The sequence below is a fragment of the Lepisma saccharinum genome, chromosome 12 (genome assembly GCF_977018435.1).
Source record: "Lepisma saccharinum chromosome 12, izLepSacc3.1, whole genome shotgun sequence".
Taxonomy (NCBI): Eukaryota; Metazoa; Arthropoda; class Insecta; order Zygentoma; family Lepismatidae; genus Lepisma; species Lepisma saccharinum.
In genome coordinates this window covers 67,964,751-67,984,557 of record NC_139240.1, presented here as the reverse complement: position 1 = coordinate 67,984,557, position 19,807 = coordinate 67,964,751, and the positions used below count along the sequence as shown (strand labels likewise).

The 19,807-nt window shown below is 39.8% G+C and overlaps 1 protein-coding gene across 6 annotated transcripts in view; it reads left to right on the top strand.

The window, feature by feature from the left end:
- Positions 1-19,807, top strand: part of f (espin protein forked) — a 438,384-nt gene that overhangs the window by 267,650 nt on the left and 150,927 nt on the right. For all 6 annotated transcript variants that reach the window (XM_083132567.1, XM_083132569.1, XM_083132566.1 and 3 more), the window contains one exon: positions 1,641-1,796. In XM_083132567.1, coding sequence (XP_082988693.1) covers positions 1,641-1,796 — 156 coding nt within the window. The remainder of the gene's footprint in view (positions 1-1,640; positions 1,797-19,807) is intronic.

The following is a 19,807-nucleotide window of genomic DNA, read 5'->3' as shown; positions in this document are numbered from 1 at the left end:
CACCCTTGAATCGAACCCGGGTCTCCCGCGTGGTAGTCAGACTCCTACCGACTAGATCAGGGGTTCCTTTTTAGTTTCCCGGCGCCCAAATCAGAATGCAGGTCTATCTAACATTTGCATTGCTCAGTTAGTTTAGTTATGTTGCTTGCCTGAAGTTAAAAAAATAAATAAGTATTTGAAATTCAGAAACATATTATACGTAAAAGGTACTAAATGAACACATATTTGGAATACGTGTATGTGTGATTTCAGTGAAAATATTGGAACATTAAGCGTCGCCCCTGTAAGCCAGCCACGGTACCCCCAGGGCGCCGCGGCGCTTACTTTGGAAATCACTGGACTATGTGACGTTCCTTTTGGGTGAGCGCCACTGGATTACTACGTCACGGTAGATACCCAATCTCTCTTTGCGGCGGAGTTATGAGACTCTCCTATACGTTATTGCTAGAGTCCAATCGGAACATCTCCAGCAGACTTGCCGCGAATCTGTCTAGCGAGCCTAGTGGGCGTGTAGAACCTGAGCAAGGTTCTTAACGGTAGGTTCTGGGTTGAGATGACGTCAGCGGCTCGCTTGGTTCATTGGCTGCATCGAGAGTTGTGACTCGTCCCGAAGCTTCAAATGCATAACTGCCAAAGATGTTACGGAAATAATTACAATGAGCATTCTCAGGACGTGCAATCAGAAAAATTAGTAGCTTATTTTACAAGTTTAACAATATATTTTAACTTTAAACATTCACTGCAAAATAACACAACAATATTGAAACTAACAAAACAAATAAATCGTATTCATGTTGACAAGAAACAAGTAAAGCATTACATATGGTAAAAATAAAATAATAATAATAATAATAATGTCTCTCGGCTCCAAAACAAAGAATATCCTTGACGCCCAGATTTGACAAATCTTACTGAACTTAATCATAGGCGGAGTTCTGGAGTGGCCAGGGTGGGCCTGCGCTCCGCAACTTAAAAAAAGATTTAAAAAATAACACATGATTAAGTTCAGTTACTACATTTTTGTTATGAAGCCATACCGCAAATCTTGACGTTTGGCATGTGCGGTAATTGCGCCGCAATAGCGGGTCTTAGACGATTTGATTGATGTGTACAGTTTGAAGAAAGAAAAACGTAAAATGACTTTGTGTTGAGTCAACATTTACTGCTGGGGCATCAAAATAACTTTTCAATTTAATTTTTCTAAAATTTCTGAAGCTTACTATTGTACAGTAACTTTTTGAAAGTAATGCGAGTATTGTATCACTAAAAAAATAATGAAATGCAAAATCCAAATTGCTTCTTTTCATAATGACAACCAATATACTAATTAATATTTGTTTACTGAAGCGACGAAATTTAACATTTTCAAATCTAAAAGGCCTAGAACTCAGTGTTTTTAAGTTGTTTTTTTTTTTTTAAATTTCTTGGGGAAGGTCTCCGCACCCCTTATAAGCTAGGGGATATTCAATAACCCTCAGGTACATCATATGCCTCACCCAAAGTCTGCCCCCCCCAAGCAAAAGCTCAAATCCGCCCATGAACTTAATCATTACAAAATACAGTATTAACTAATCCAACAATATCGTAATAAAAAGTATGTGGAAAAGGTGACTAATTCCTTATTGTTTTCATTGTTGCAGGTACGGGAGACTGAACGTCTTGCGTTGGCTCCTTTGGGAAGCCGAAATGCCCGCCCTTGAACGCAGCAACAATGGCGCCCTCGCGCTTCACTACGCCGCCGCTAGAGGGTGCCTCGACTGCGTCAAGCTGCTCGTCGAGTCCTCATCGGAGCTGAGGTAAGTAGATTTTGATATTTCAGTAAGTTTTTATAACGAGATTTCTTGTTTTAATGTGTTCTGACTTGCGCCCATGATAACTAATGAAATCTAGTGAAAAATAGTGTTTCTCCAAAGTATACTCGTGTACAGATCTTAGCTGTCTGAGTACATCTCTCCCTTTAAGATGTTCGTGATACATTGCAGGCCATTCCATACTTCCTCACTCAGTAAGATTTATAGAATCTACAAAACTCTCATTTCTAAACATGGCTCTCCTAACTTAACCACACATGCGCTATTAACCGCAAGCGGGATCAGGGCCGGATTAATCTATGGGCAACTGGGGCAATTGCCCCGGGGCCTCCACCAAAAGAAAGCTGTGAAGGGCCTTCACCAAGAAATCTTTTAACCAGCTGGCTATGCTTGTGAAAAATTACATAAGAAGTTGTATTTTAAAAATAAAAATAAAACTTCAATATTGTCGCATGTCTACATTCTTCTGGATCCAATTGTAGCACAGCTCTCAGTCGATCTGTTTGTAAATATCTGAAGCTCAGTATACTTTATACCATGGACTGATTTGGCTGTGGTGCGGAAATAAGGCACACTTATTCAAACAATCAATTCTCAGATAGGATTAAGATTATAAATAATCCTACGAAGTACATAACTTTCTTTCGTTAATAACATCGTATTAGAACTGTGAGTTCTAAGCAGTAGCAATGTCAAACATCAGGAAGATATCCCAATGGAACTGTCTATGTATAATATTGTATGTAAGAACCCGTTCCGCAGTACATTTCCGAATGTCGAAATTCTCTTTAGAATGTATTTGGTCTTAATGGTAACAAACTCCAGCGGAGAAAGATCTTTCTCAAAAATGAAATTAGTGAAAAACAGGCTTCGTGTTGCCATGGGACAGATCGCTTATCCAATCTTTGTTTATTAAACATTGAACATGAACTTCTTCGTGAATTGGACTTCGATGATATAATAGATGAATTTTCGGCGAAAAAGGCAAGAAAAGTGTGTCTACTATAAGTGTTAAGTCTCTGGGAATTTTCTTGAAGAAAGTGCAGTTACCACAATTTACACAATGAACCTGTGGGTAATTGTCCAGTAGATGGACCGTGCATATGTAATGACATATTTATTCTTAATTGTAAATAATATCAAAAAGAAAAGTAAAATGCTCCCCTGTGCTTAGCACCACGCCATAAAGGCGTATCACTTGATCCGGTCATGAGTGGGGGTGATGTGATCACCATCACGCCCCTGACCGCCTTTACCCCCCAGGGTTTCCCCCAAGGTACCCATGTTATTCGACGCTGGGTGGACGCCGGGGCCGCTTCCAACGTTAGAAAAGTTCCCGGATTTGAACCGGCCGGGGATCGAACCTGGGACCTTGAGCATGGTAGTCAGACGCGTTACCGACTGAGCCACCGCTATTTTTTATAACAAATTATGTACGTAAGTACAGTCTACTGCTCAGTTCTCTGTTTCCGTCTGAACCCCCTTAGTATTTACCATATATTGTAGTTACGGTGTTCACTCTTCATAATATACTGTAGACATTTAGACGAAGAATTTTACTGCTGCTATAGCGCTACAATTTTCGTCCTGTAACCTTATTTTACTGCGCTACTTTCCCTGCACACCCATCTGCGATATGTTCGATTGTGAATGACTATTGATTCTAAAATCAGGTCTACCATTTCAACTGCTGAAAATTGGTGGTTAACATATTGAGCTAATAAAGCTCCTAGTAAAAAATAATAAAAAGAATGGAGGGGGCACAAAACATTTTGCCCAGGGACCTCCACAAACCTTGATACGGCCCTGAGCGGAATTCTTAGTTTAGGATGGCCAGGTTTAGAGCTGTTATAGCATTGAAGTCGAACATGGCGGTCAGTGAACGACACACTCGTTCCCTTATATTTTGTGGTAAAGTTATTGCTTTTCAACGCAGAAATTTCGAACGAACTGTAATCGAACTAGAAATTGTCGTATGACGTAACGTTTAATGTATACTTTTTTCTGTATAGCAGACGACAGCAGGCAAATTGTCCATAGCCAAGCTCAATCAATCTGTCACAATTTGAGGTTCAAGAATTGAAACGAAGAATTCCAAATCAGCAGAGAAAAGTACAGATATGGAAGAAATAGGAATGAAAATAGATGGTGGCAATTTGTCTACTGTTATCTTAGCTGCCGACTGTACAATTTGTATTTTGGAAATGCACCTATTAACAAAAATGAGCTTATTATAAAATTGATATCCTATATGCTTGAAAATAACTAACTCTCTAGCCTTCTTAAACCCGAAGGTTTATGGCTGCAGCAACACAAGCCTTCCATCTCTCCCTATCCTGGCTGGGCAAGATCAATCCAATCTTTTCCTTTAGGTCCATCTCAACGTTAACGTTCTCCCTCCATCTTCGTCTTCCTACAGGTCTCTTACCATCAGGTTTCCCAACAAGAATCCTGTAAACTCTTCTTCCCTCTTTATTTTTAAAAATCCTTTTTTTCAAATTGGGAAGCTATGTATTATACCGTGTTCACACAGTCCGCGAAACGTTACAAACAGCTGTATTTTCACAGCGAGACACAAACATGTGCTCAAACGAACTCAACAAATTATGATTCTACATCTTATAAATGTTCACTGCGTCTACCTTTGGTCACACGACACACATCTATCCTAAATACATTTCACTCCATACCTAACGCAGCATAGTGTGATTCTGGCGATGGCTGCCATGATTTAGTGTCACAGACCCTAGAGGTCCTCTGCAAGAACGTATTTAGAAAGGGTTCAGTGGGTCACTGTGCACACTGCTACTTACAATGATATACATAAAATATTAATCAGGAACTTAATTTTTCTTTACCGGATCTAACATACTTTTTTGTTATTGAATAAATATTCATTTCTTTATCTATTTGACATTAATTTCCTAGTCAGGGCAGTTATTTCTAAACACTTTTTTCGATATTAACTACACCTAAGCTAGATAATGAATAAATGCTGTTATATCTTTATTCTTACATCGTCTTTTTATCTATTCAAGTTATATATTATTAATTAATTTACATATTTAATGTCATTAATTAAATTTAATGTGAATATTTAAGTTTAATCATTTATATTGTAATTATTATTTCTGATATTTCGTTCGGAGCCCCCCCGAAAAAAATATATTTATAGATACGTGCCTGGTCCTGTGGTAGGTATGTGGACTCCTTTCTCAACATAACCTCACATGAAGAACTCACATGGGTCAAGTCCGTTGATCTGGGTGGACAAAAGGAATAGCGTAAGTGTCCCCCTCTTCATGGTGCTTTACATCAGAAATTAATATCTATCTCACTACCACTGTGCGAAGTGAGATTCATTTTCGAAGTTATTCTTTGCTTTACCTCACTTCCACGTAGTACTGCTTTTTGCAGGCTAACTGGGCTCTGGCGCCTTAACCGACTGCCTGTATAATCCTCTCTAGGGCTGTGTTTTGTGCTGAGTGTCCCTTTTCAGACTCAGTTTTTAATCTAGCTAAGGACATTTTAGTCCTGACGTAGTATAGTTTGAGTTCTTGTTAAGTTACGAATGAATGAATTAGTTTAAAATTTTCTTGTTACGGTGGTTTTTTCCCCTCAATTTTGTTTAAGTTAAGGAGATTATCCCTGTATCGTGTGACGGGCAACAATAGCCTATGTGCTCTTGTGCCCTTACTATAAGAATTAATTAGTAGAGCCCGGAAGTTCAGGCATTTATTTTCGTTAAAATAGGCAGGCAAAAAGGCATTTATAATGTGGAAAATAGGCACTAAAAATGAAGAAATAGGCAAAATAAACCGGAAAAAAGGCACATTTAGAAGTCGCTTACTTTTATCTATAATTTCTGGCAAAATGTTAAAATCTACATTGGGAAGAGCATTTCAATTTTCACCAAATTCACGCATGTAACCATGTAACTTACCACTTAATGGCACACTAAATTTCGGCATGATGACAACTACGCGATCCTTTCCCTCAAAAGTGCAGAACTAAACTAAAGATAGAGAACTTGATTTTTGGAATCCATGCAAAGGCCCTTGGGCATTAGTGCTGTTTCTTGTCAATAACCTCCTGACATGGACGCTGGACGTGATGACGTAATTGTGCAGGTGTTCTGCAACAGGTTTTCAGCAGTCAATCATGCACAAGGAAATGTTAACGGAAAGGCAATATCCTATCTCAGCATGAAATACTTTTTTCTCATAATTTTCTGCTTCAACAATGTTGAAACGTGCGTGAGTTCATATTACTTAAATAAGGCGAATATTATTCACATAAAAAATGAAAAAAAAAATACCAACGTTTTTTTTGGGAGAAAAATAATTTATATGCACACTTTTTTTTAAAAAAAAATGGTCCAATTTCATTGAAAAAGGCAAAAAAAGGCATTATAATTAAAAATAGGCAAAATGAAAAGGCTTCTAAAACATTCGAAACAACATAAAAAACGTATATCCGGAAAAATTTTATCAATATATCCAGTAGATAAAAAGAGGCATTTTGCCAAACTTCCGGGCTCTATTTCTGCAACTGCAACTCATGTTATCAATACAAATAAATTAAAGAAATAGATTATTTGTGGAACAATAACAAACTTATTTACAACTAACTCAACCTTTTTTACATAACCTTAGAACCAATAAGAGAATAACATAAACATGAGAGAAAGTTGCATTAAATTATGCACAAAAACATGTTACAATTCCTCGACAGAAGATGACAGTATTCGAAAAAGTAAACTCGAACGCCATCTCTCGGTAAGAATGAGAAATCGCTCGCCATGACACTTTTTTTTTTCAGAATCTGACGCGGTCGGTTTGTTACGACTCACGTTGCAACCCGGTGAATAGAGCAATGAGGAAATAATTAACCTACGTAATTAAAAGTGATTAAAGAGTTCTGTGTGTGCTTATTTCTGTAGAATTAGCCGACTCATTCCATGCTCAATTCCAGAAGTTCTGGAACTTAACGATTCTATTTTGTCTTCGGCTTACTGTGTTAATGGAAGTTTATTATAGGCCGTGCAGTTAACTTGAATGGTTTTGAATCCCCGCTAGGGATATCCAATTTGAGCTTTGGGGGCAGAGTAAGCGTTTATATCTTCCCTTTAGTCATAATAACTTTTATTTTATCTTTTATTATTTTACAAGTAATATTGAAATTGGTAATATCGTGGCGATTGTTACGAAGTTCAAATTTGAGTCCACTATTTAAATACGAGGGATGATCGAAAAATAAGGTTACAAAGCCTATTATGGCGTATGTGTTAGACATAGCTGGAAGATCAACACACCTGATGATGGAGGGCACTCAACACTAGTCCTCGATGTAATCACCTTTTTTGTTCAAGCACTTGTCACAACGGTAGATGAGGTTTTCCATACCGGTTGCACAGAAATCTGCGTCAAGTTCTCGTAGCCACCGTGAGGCAGCTCTTTTGACATCATCACATGTCAGATAATGGTGGCCAGCCAACCAAATGGTAGTCCCAGCTCAGCTGATATTGAGCGTAATGTTGTTCTTCTGTCCTCACGAATACACTCATCCACAAAAGCACAGTTCACGTCAGTGGTTGAGGTACTGGGTCTACCGCTGTGTCCAGGGTTGTCATTAACAATACTGGTCCGTCCTTCTTTGAAGACACGACACTACTTCGCTACATGTTGCCTTGAAATTGCCCCCTCCTCATACACCTCCACCATCTGCCTATGAATGTCAGCAGGTGTAGTGTTTTTGGCCCACAGGAACCGCACCACTGCCCTCAGTTCTACTCTTGACCAATTTTCTAGACGAGCCACCATTTTAAATTTCCGCTTCTTGGGTATACATGGTCAGAATCCGAAGTCCTCAAACCCGAAACAATACAAACATGTTATTAATTTACACAAATTTTCGTTACGTTACAGTGAATAAAACAAAAATTATATGCTTTGTAACCTTATTTTCCGATCATCCCTCGTAGAAAGTGAATTCGACTTGCTCCATTTCCATAAACATTTATCACTTTGTTGACACACATATCTTTGCCTTTTCGTAGGCTACCTTTTTAAGATGCAGAAGTCACCCCTCAACTATGTTTTAACACTACAATTTCACCAGTCTTAATTACATGATATCTTAGGGTGTGGAAGTGCCCCCTCTGCGTGTCCGTGGAAACGAAATAGAAAGGTAGAGAGAAAGAGAAGCGGGAGATAGATAGTTCTTCTCTTTCTGAAGCGAAGCTTTGTAATCATAGTCTTCATTCGGAGAAGGGGAACTAGTTGACAGCTCCGCCGCAAGATGGCAGGGCAGACTTGTAATTCCCTGGTAAGCAGCGCCACACGACGCTGAGCAAAGAAATTAAATGCAGGAGCGTCAGTATTTCTCGCGCTTTTGCTTTAGATATCCCGAAGAGTTCTTTTATTCAATGTAGAATTGTAGGGAAGTGTATGTGCAGGCACGTATCTAGAAATATGTTTCGGGAGGGGGAAGGGGGGGTCCGGACCAAGTGTCTCAAAATAATAATAAATAATGTTTAAATTAAAATAATTACAATCATATTAAATTGATTAAAATATTCAAATTAATTAATATATTTTATAACATGAATAATTTTCATTATTTAATTTTAGTTATTTTCATATTTCATTATTTAACTTTAGTACCAAGTAAATACGTCCTTGAGTGTATGGTGCTTAGTTCAGCATACGTTCACATACTGTAGGCGCGCATGCGCACAGTATAATCTTACTTGATCAATACAATCGATTACAAGCAGTGGCGTGCTCAAGAAGGGGTTGGTGGGGGTCATAACACCCCCTTTGGCCCACGACTCCTTACAAAAACAACATGAGAAGAAATGACAAAATGAGAACTGACTGCCAAAAAAATATACATACCCCCCCCCCCCTTTTGAAAATCCTGGACACGCCACTGATTACAAGTCTGTACTTCATCTACCTCTCGTGGTAAGGAAATTACCAGTAAAGTTATCATATTGTAATTGAAATTATAAAGTAAATGACGCGTCTTGTGTATTGCTAAAATGTTCATTGTACCATGAAACGGCCGTGTCTGTCCGTTTGTATGTGTCCACTATTGGTAAACCCCTATTTCATAACTACGAAATATATTTAGACAAATTTTCATTCAAACGCCAACAGCGAAATAAATTATTTTGATTTGCACATTCGTCTGTCTATGGGGGTCAAAAGATCACAAGTAAACAAGTACTATGACTGAACTTATGGATACCCCATGTGTAAGAATCTCTACCTCTATGGAGGGGGAAAATTTAATTGCTGCACCCTGTCCCAATTGGTTTCATAAACATTTTGCATTAATTCAATAATCAAATCAACAATTGATCAAATCTCTAAGTTGTTTGAGAGGGTTTTGTGCTACATTTTATAAATAGTTTAGTAGGATATTTCGCCTTGTAATCAAGGGATCGCGGGTTCGATACCCAGTGGAGGCACATAGTGGTTCGCAACAAACACTGGCTTATTGTGATGATAATTTGTAAAATTCAGAAGTTAATATTCGAGAGGTATATTTTCAGGAGTAATAAGGGAACTTATTGGTTAACGTGGACGTCCGCAGGAATTTATCCAAGGAAGGGTCAAGCAAAGTTTGTTTTTTTCACAGGTGGGGGACCAAAGCATATTTCCGCTCATGATAACACTCCTTCAGTTTGAAGTTATCATGTTCCGGCAACACTCCATCCTTATTAACATACATTACTGCGACAGAAATGAAAATATTTGTGTGACGGGCTTCCCTGATGGCGTAGTGGTGCCGTCGTCGCCTTGTAATCAAGGAGTCCCGAGTTCGATACCCAGTGGAGGCACATAGTGCTTCGGATCCCACTTTAAACTGTAGGTCCAGTCCCGATTAGCCTTACTGCGCATAAAGTGGGCTTAGAGCCTAAAACTCAACGGTTATTTGAGTGACATATATACTTTTTGGTTGACATTCATTTTCCAGGGGAGGGAGACGTGTCCCCTCTTACCCCCTTGATGAAAATTCCAGGTATTTTTAAAATACATATTATTTTTCGACTGTCCCCTCCCTCTTTTTAATTATGACCCGTTGGTCTAATGGAAATCCTGTCAAAAAGTGGGTAGCGCTGAAAATGCCCGAGTAGCACTTGCCACTTGCTGCTCTTTACTTCACATCGCGTGAAAATGTCCTGGAGAAAGTGGATATTCATGTTTGTTTTTTTCTCTGCGGTTCTCTGTGACCGTCTTCGAAACCGGCCTTCTTCCGCGAAAATCTAGGAGCGCCTGCTTTCAGTCAATATTTGAAAAATTGGGTGAGGAGTAATGGCGGATAAGAATTTCTGCCCCTCTGGGCAACATCTTAAAAGACTTGCTGATCATTTTCCCTCCATTCAAGTCCTAATTTCGGTAGGTGCACGACGTCATCATCTTTATAATGGTCATTATCGAACTCGCAATCTGACCAGTAGGTGGCTAGTTGTTGCGCACATCCATATTCATTAATTCCACCTTGAGAAACAGGTGAATTGAGGATAGCGTATCAAAACTGCCTCTGTAGACTATCTGTTGCTAAGACAGGTGTACCGTATTCGAATTAAGGATTGCCACAAATACGGATAACGGATATAAAAAAAGGTAAAGTCTTCCCCTGTGCTTAGCACCACGCCATGAAGGCGTATAGGGGGTGTGGGGGTAACGCCCCACACTTTCTTGATCCGGTCATGAGGGGGGTGATGTGATCAGCATCACGCCCCTGACCACCTTTACCCCCCAGGGTTTCCCCCAGGTACCCATGTTATTCGACGCTGGGTAGGCGCCGGGGCCACTTCCAACGTTAGAAAAGTTCCCGGATTTGAACCGGCCGGGGATCGAACCCGGGACCTTGAGCATGGTAGTCAGACGCGTTACCGACTGAGCCACCGCGGCCACCTGGATAACGGATATCTGGATTTCTAATTGTATGATATCCGTTTCGGGTTCAACGGATAATTTGATTACCCGCAGAAATTGGATATCCGTATAATCCGAAGGATTTATAGAAAACCGCCCCAACCACAGACTAGATATGAACCGCCCCAACCTCCTCACTGCATCGCCAGCTGTTTCGTACCCTCGGCGAGGCAGCGGTCCGCGCCACCCAAGAGCTGGCCTAACCAAGTTGAAACACGTGAGAAGTCTCAGCGAGTAACATTTCCACCATGAGCCGGGAAGAAGGTGGCAGGGGGTGGTGTTAGCCAATGGGGTTAGCCCACAAGACACCAGCCGTGCCCGTTTTGCGCTTGGCACAGCCAGGGAACTTTCGCAGTGTTGACACAGTTGCCATCTTCAGAGAGAAGTCGCTAAATACGACGGATTTGTAAGACCCGTTGGGGAAGTAATTCGTGAAAAAGGTACTATCTTCTTTTCTGCCAACTTTTGGAGAAACGAACCTAGTATTTTTCCAAAGTTAAATGAACATTTTCATAATAGATAGATGCGCCTCGAGGGCCATCCAGACTTTTTAAAAATATAAAAGTAAAAAATCCTATGGTGATGCGAGTTTTCTTTGGAATTTCGACAATTTCTTTTTACATCAAATGTCTAGAATATTTTCAACATCCAATTGAAATACGTGTGCATGGGGGAGGAGAAGGTGAGAAGATTGGTTTTCCCTTCCTCTTGTAATTGTGTTTTTAGTGAAGTGTCCTGTAGTGTATAAAGATAGGTTAGTGAGTGAAGATGAATCGTATTAGTGTGTTATTACTTACACCCACACTGTTTTGCACGTAACCAAACGAGGATAAACATCTTGGCCAGTGGGGCAACCTCAAGGAGGGGGCGGGGGTATTGCGGAGGTTTTTTTCTTCGATTTCTTGATTACGTTGGCACTACCCATCGTACTTACCGCCGGTCGCCACTGCATATAATCCGAACAATTCAGAATATCCAATATAAAAATTTTTGAAATTCGGATATAAAATTATCCAATATCCGGATAAAATTTTATCCGGATTTGGTCACCCCCCGAATAGCATGATTGTTTGTTAGTTTATTTCCAGATATCATTGTCGCAAAATAAATGCCAGAAGCTTTATCCTGGTACATTTTCCTCCACTAAGTAGCATTGCTCATTTCCCCCGAGAAAAGTTCAGCAATCCGCCACTGCTGTCTCCCCCCCCGAAACGGTATTCAAAATAATAATTCAAAACATACTTTTATGTTTTCATTCATTTTCGAATATTAACTACGATACAATTAACGAACTTTTCATATTTTAAAATTATCTACAATACAATGAATCAACGGCATTGAGTAAAATGTTAAGTAAACTGAAATAATTGTTTAAGACATGCAACGAACTTAATTTACATTGTTAATAATTAGAGCCAGGTATAGTCCACGCGTTTACTCCGTTAACGTCGAAGAACTGAAGAAAGCCGCCGCCACGATCGTGGGTGGGGATAAATAGCGGGCGAGTTGTTTTCGTCCAATCACACTCAACCTTCAGCCAATGGGCGCAGCTATCATTCTGCTCGTCTACTCCACGTGCAGTCTCAGTCACATGACTGCGGATAAGCTGTTGAGGTACTTTGCAACTTCAATGTGGAGACCGTGGGAAGGTGCTTGTGCACGGGGGAACAAGGTGGCGTAGAGTAGATGTGTGGCAACACTGTGCGTTGTGATTGTTGCAGCTGGTGGGCGCGCTCCGTAGACTTCAAAGCCAGCCGGTCGTTAACGTAGCTAGCGCGTCGACTATACAATGGAATGCACAAGTATTGCTAGGAAAATTGTCCATGTCTATTTTCGTATTGTCTTGTTTTGTGTCGCTTTTCTGTAACATTTTGGGTAAGCGCGACGATCAGCGCTTTGCAGTTGTTAGAGACCTAAGTAATAGTAGTATGCATGAAACAAATAGGAAAAATCTTGGTATGAGTACACAGAATTGTTGTTTTAGTGACAATGTTTCTTAATTGTTAATGAATATATCCAGAAATATGTTTATTGCTGTAATGACTTAGATTAAATTACTCCAAACAAGTAACATACGGACTAATCCGTATCAGTATTATCCCTCTCTACGAATTTTTTAATTCTAACTGTACATCCTGCCATCTGTGATGTGATGGTTAAATTAAAGTTGTGATGAAAGGGTCTTGCGGTTGAATCCTGAGCAAGGTACGAGCATTTCCTCGTTTTCCTCATAAATGCATCTGGCATCGTCAAGATTCACAAAGTCATGTTGGAAAGTGATGCAAAATGCCTAAAATATAATGAAAATGAGGTTATTGGGTATTGGAACAGCTGCTTTCTGAACAGTGAAGCCTCCCTTCCCCCCAGTGCCGAAGTGGTAACACAATGTACTTGTAATCAAGTGACCCCTTGTTCGATTCTCAGTGGAGTTACATTACACTGCATAGGCCCAATCCCGTTTAGTCTGCCTGAGCATCGAGTGGACTTGAACATTGACAAAAACACTTTTGAACAGTGGACATGCCAGAGTGGGGGCTGGTGGCTTCTTACAATCATATTAACCTTTGTAGATTTGATCAAAAGTACAAAAAGTACTATATGTGACATTGTGAGGTTTCTGGTTCGATATCTGATGAGAACAAGGTTGGCACTTTTGTGTTGATTTTTTATGAAGTTTTTTAAACATGTTTTTAATGTTTTACCGGTAAACAATGTTTTTAAACAAGAACCGAAAAAAAATATGTTTGAAACAAATAAAACGTTTAAAACATAATGCCAAGAAGACTTATTTTCTAAGGATAATGATTAATAAGGAATCTTAATAATCCAAGGAAGGACTATGTTCCTAGTTATAAAGTAAATGCTTGACTAACGTCTTAAAATACTTATTTTTGTTAATCTTAAAAGTTAAATCTCGCATGTAGGCTGTTCAAGAAGCTTCAACTAATGCACAGTTGCCAGGCCCCACTATATCCACGTGGTAGCTACTCTGTTTTTCGGAATACGACATTTTTTTCGTGAATGCAATAAAATATTGACATTAACAACTGTGTGCAGTGTATTAAGGGAGGAACAAAACTGTTTCATCCATATAGTATTCAATTTTAACTTTTAAGAACACTTGTAAATAAAACATACCCAGGCTTTTTAAAGTAATCAAGATAAATCCAATAGTAACAACAATTGTTTTGTTTTCTCGGATTTGTCACATTTAATACTTTGTTAACACATGTACAAATGAAACAATAAATAACTCGGATAAGAAATTCCTCAAAAATGAAAATTATATCATGTTGCATGTTGGACCAAGGTACAATACGAGGGCCACTATTTATATTTTGAGCCTTGGCAACACTGATTGAAGTTAGGCGCGATTTGACGTTTGCACGGAATCGCCTGGCATTATTGACCATAACGTACTTCAAATGTTTTGTCAATAGCTTGATTTGTGTTGTTTATGTTGCCTTAGAGATTGCGCGACAACAATAAAATGGAATTAACTCGTGTACATTTTCGTGCGATGATTTTTTACGATTTTCGACGTGGATTATCAAGACAAGAGTGCATCGATCAACTTACTTCCACATTTGGCGATGAAGCCCCATCCTTCGCCACTGTGAAACACTGGTATAACGAATTTAATCGTGGCCGCCATTCGCTCACCGACGAGATTCGCGAAGGTCGTACAAAATCAGTTGTTGTTCAAGAAAACATTGATGCTGTGCAAAACCTAATACTGCAAGATCGTCATGTGACATACTATGAGATTGAGGCAACCATAGGCATTAGTTCCACCAGCATATATAAAATATTACATGATCATTTAGCTGTGAGAAAGGTATGTTCTCGTTGGATCCCACACAATTTGACAAAAACTCAAAAAGACGCTCGCGTCAATTGGTGCAAACAAATGCTCAATAAATACAATCGTGGTGCTTCAAAAGACGTATATAAGATTGTAACAGGTGACGAATCATGGATATATGCATAGGAGCCGGAACGTAAACAGCAGTCGACTGTAAGGGTTTTTCAAGATGAAGCCAATCCAACAAAAGTTCTTCGCACTCGAAGCACATCGAAACAAATGGTCGCCTGTTTTTTCGGGAAAACTGGTCATGTGGCAACTGTGCCTTTAGAGCAACGTAGAACGGTCAACTTTGAATGGTACACAACAATTTGTTTGCCAGAGGTCTTCCGTCAAATACGGAAAACAAAGAAACGCCGTCGGATCATTCTTCATCAAGACAATGCCAGCTGTCACACATCTCGTCTAACAACCGACTTTATGAACAGTCAAAAAATCGAATTGATGGGTCATCCGCCGTACAGTCCTGATTTGGCACCCAATGACTTCTTCTTGTTCCCGAATGTCAAGAATAAATTGCGTGGACAACGATTTTCGTCAGGCGGAGGACGCCGTTGATGCGTTCAAAAACCATATTATGGAGGTGTCTCAAGAAGATTGGAAAAACTGCTTTGACAAATGGTTCGAACGAATGCAAAAGTGTATTGACCATAAAGGAGAATACTTCGAAAAACAATAAAGCAGTTTTCAATGCCAAATTCCTGTTTTTTTCATTGTTAGGCTCAAAATATAAATAGTGACCCTCGTACCATCGTGTACCTCGGGCCTACCATCATGTACAGTCGGAGAAAGAATTACCTGGGCCACGGGACCTAGAATTTCATAACGTCTTAAAGCCTGTTGTTTATGCAACCCAAATAACAAATTATTCGCTTAAGTTTGTCTGGTGGATCTGAGTTCTCGGGAAGGACTGAGTTCTCGGGAAGGATTGAGCATTGATAGCATGAGTCACATGACTCATGCCCCAGCAACAACAAACAACAGCTGGGTGCTACGTGGCCTCAAGAGGAACATTTCAGCAACTGTTTTCTTAACAAGATCTGCCACACGCTAATTGTTTAAGTCCAGTTTATGCACTGCACCTTCAGATTAAAGTGGGATCCGAACCAAATGTTCCTCTATCTGGTATTGAATTCGGAAGCCTTTGATTACATGTCGAAGACGTTACCCTACGCCATCGGAGAGCCAATGGAACGCCTTGAGAAAGAGACGAGTGAAACCACATTTGGCGTAAATTTTAAAAATAAGACAATATTTTGTGGTCACAGTTTCGAACCGTGGGAGAGGCATATATATTTTTTGTCCCATCGTCCATTTCACGAGTTTATAATTCTTCCTCACCGACACGATTAACGCCAGTGTGAGAAGAAAAGCGAAGTAAAATAACTGAAACAGAAATTAAAGGAAAAAGCGAAACAAATTTTATCCATAATATTCTGCAGTCACTTCAGTCGTGTTCAAGGAATGCTACCTTTAAAGAGAGCCGTGGTCTCTAACTTGTCTTTTCCCCTTCCTTTGTGCTCTCGATTCCCTCTGTCACGATTGGTCTAAAACTAATTAATGCGACGTTAATTAAACAATCCAAACAACGAAACAATGCACAATCAACTGCTCAACATTCCAATTTTTTTCGAATCGGAAAACAATTGAGATGCTGTAAAATGGAGCAAGAAGCAGTAATAAACTGGGAATTTAGTAAGGTATAGAATTAAATCGGTGAAGATGTTCCATTTGATTGGATTTTTGTTATTTAGTGTCGCTATTCTTTCACGTTTGGCAAATAGCGACGATGAAGATGAGTAATGAGTGATGATATGATGACATTGATTAACGGACACTCACCAAGAACACCCATGGGCAAGCCGAGATTCGAACCAGGGGCCCACGCTGTCGTAGCGCGCTGTGCTAACCACTCCGCCACGAGGTTGGTTAGGAGTGGACATTATATCATATTTTGTGTGCGCAATTGGGATCAATCAATGGAATGACTAGGCATATTATATTATTAATATATTCATATCATAATATCACGTCATATTATTCGGCACGAAGTAACATCAGAGACATTCAATCTTGCATTATTGCCTTTCAACTATTTCTTCGACTTCAGGTTAATAACATCAATAAGATAAATTATGAAACAAATGATAATGAATGTGGGATATTGACAGTTATTTCGAATTACCTGACACAAGCAACATTAAGCAGACTCGGTGGGCAAGCTCATTAAGTGGTCAACCTTCGATCTCGTCACCAAAGTTCCCGGATTTGAGTACCGTCCTTGTCACAGGTGTTTGAGTATTTCGTCATTAATTTCATGTAATGGTCACTCGTCGCGACTAGGAAGAAAAGTGATGTTACGTAACAAAACTAATAAAAATAAACATGATCGAAGAGTACTTATTTCATCTCTCACGAAATCTCCTATAAAACCGGGATATATATGAAATATATGTATCTTCACATACTTTTTCGATTTCTATATTTAACTAGCAGAGACCGAGAACGGGAGAGCAATTTTCAATTCGAGAAACCGAGAGACGGAGACACTGTAAAGTCTTGTTTCTTTCTTGACATCTTCCTAATTGAGTTGTTCTTCTGTTCGTTATTGGCTTTGTATTGGCAATTATTGTCATTATTCCTCCCCTGTAGGTAAACCATAACGATGATTTATGATGAAATACAGTAGAGCAGATAAAAGGGCAAGAACAAGAGAGTCATGCGTGCCCGGGACTTCAACCCAGAACCTTACGTAACGAGATTTGAAATTCTGGAGAAGGCATCTGTGTTTCGCTTGGCTTTCTCTTTCCTCAACTTCTGTTATTTTATCATGCACGTATAATTACAATGGATCCGAGAAAATACGTTGCGATCCATAATTGTGTTGGTTAGATGCTATAAATGTGAACTCCAACATGGAATAAATTATTCCCTTTTGTATGTGGTTGAACATGAAATTTTCTTACACTGTGACAATTTATTTTTTTAGTTTTTCTGCACAGATAAGCTAATCTGGACTGGACCTTCAGTTTAAAATGATATACGAACTACTACTTGCATCCACCGTGTATCGAACCCGGGATCCATTGATTATAAGGTGACGACGTTATCATTACGCCACCGAGGAGGCCCCGTGAGAAAATGTTATTCACTCGATCTATACAATAATTTATTTAAACATTTACATTTTCGTTTTCTTCTTTCTTTTTTGTTAATTACTTTTCTACGACTCTTTTTTTGTCTTGGAATTTCTTCTTGTTTCAGTAAAAAAAAATAATACATGCAGGCTGTATACACCCCCCCCATACAAATAGATAGAAAGATCACTCTCGAGAACTAATTTATAAATAACGTAACCATTAGGAAACAATTCGAACGTTAACTGATATAACTGCAGATGAAACAATACTTACAGACGCTAACGAAATATCTATTCTTGTATAAGCTCACAGGCAACAGGTATCTGTTGAGTCATTCACTCTTGCTAACTACGAGCGAAGGTCACGGAACCAAAGGGTGGCAAACAGGCGTCTGCTCTACGAAACTAGGGTTAGCAGACGAGGCCCGTGTTCCTGTTATCAATGACGTACGAAATAAGGAGGAACACAGCTTTCATATCAAACTAAACCTGTGTTTTGGTCCCGTCATTGCATGTAAAACACTTTCTCGTCGTGGCCTTGAAGGCCTACGTAAAGGCTTTTCTGCAAGAAAGATATCTTACCATTGAGGGGAAGGAAAAGTGTGTGTGTGTGTGTATCGAGGTCCTTCAACTTTCGTATTCTTCTTCATTTTAGAACGCGTGCTGTATCGTCGATTTAATCCAAACTAGCCGTTCTAGGTTCTGTTTCTGTTCGGTAATTTCACATTGTCTTCCTGCTTATGTTATTCGCGACGAAGCTTCTGGTTTCGATAATAATCTGGACGATAACGGGATTGTGTTGGTTGGTTGATTTGGTGTCTTAAGTCCACTTTATGCACAGTAAGACTAATCGGGAATGCACCTACAGTTTAAAGTGGTATCCGAACCACTATGTGCCTACACATTACTTTGCTGCTAGATATTTGCATGCTAAGATGTAGGAAATGCTACATTTTCAGTGTGTGGAATTAAGATTTATTTCTGATACGAAGAATCGGAGAATGGAGTAGTGAGAAAAGTATCACCTCACATGTTTGATTGATTGATTTAGTTTATTTTACTTCGCGTTTTGTGCCTCTTGGCTAATTTGCGAAGATGGGGATGAGTGATGAAATGATGAAATTGATGAATGGACATTCACAAACAACCAAGCCCGAGCGGGATTCGAACCCGGGACCCTTGGCGTCGCAGCGCGATGTGCTAACCACTCGGCCACAGGGTCCGGCTCTCACATGTTTGAATTATAGCCCCCCACCCCCCTCCACACACAGGATATCGGCCGTGGTTTTCATAACGAAATATAACATGGATGAATTGTGTAAAGAAAAGCTGGAGCCTATTCACATCCCTACAGATCTTGGAAGAAAGTCCACATAGAAATTAGAAAGTTCTGTTCCGACAAAATCGGGACGTATAGTAAATGAAAAAGCAAAGTGCTACCTTGTGCTTTGCACCAAGCCATGCAGGCGTGTAGGGGGTGCGGAGTTAGGGTCCCACACTTTCTTGTTACGGCCGAAGGTGAAGATAATGTGATCAGCACCACGCCCCTGGCCGCCTTTACCCCCACCCCAAGTTTCCTAGAGGTACCCACTTTATACGACGCTGGGTGGGCGCCGGAACCACTTGAACAGGTGGACAAAATTCCAATTCTCCCCAGTCGGAGATCGAACTCAGATCTCTCGCATGGTAATCAAACTCCCTAACGACCGAGATACCGCGGCACATATAGTATAGTAGCCTTTGTAATTAAGGCAAGAATTATTTTAGCGTTTCGTTCAACGGTTTTAGGGGAATCATTTTCGGACATAGGCTATAACTCTTGTCGGTTCTGCGACCTGGCTTGAGAAAAGGCGATTTTATGACGAACAACATTCCACCTGATGTCACGTGACTTTCCTACATTTCCTGTGTCTGTTGGCTATTGCATGAAAGACGAGTTGCTTCTTGAGACAGACAGAATCACCCGATCACCTAAAGGTGCAATGTGTGTTGCCTACCTTTCCGGCATTATTTACTGCCATTAAAGTCTTATGGGGAAGAA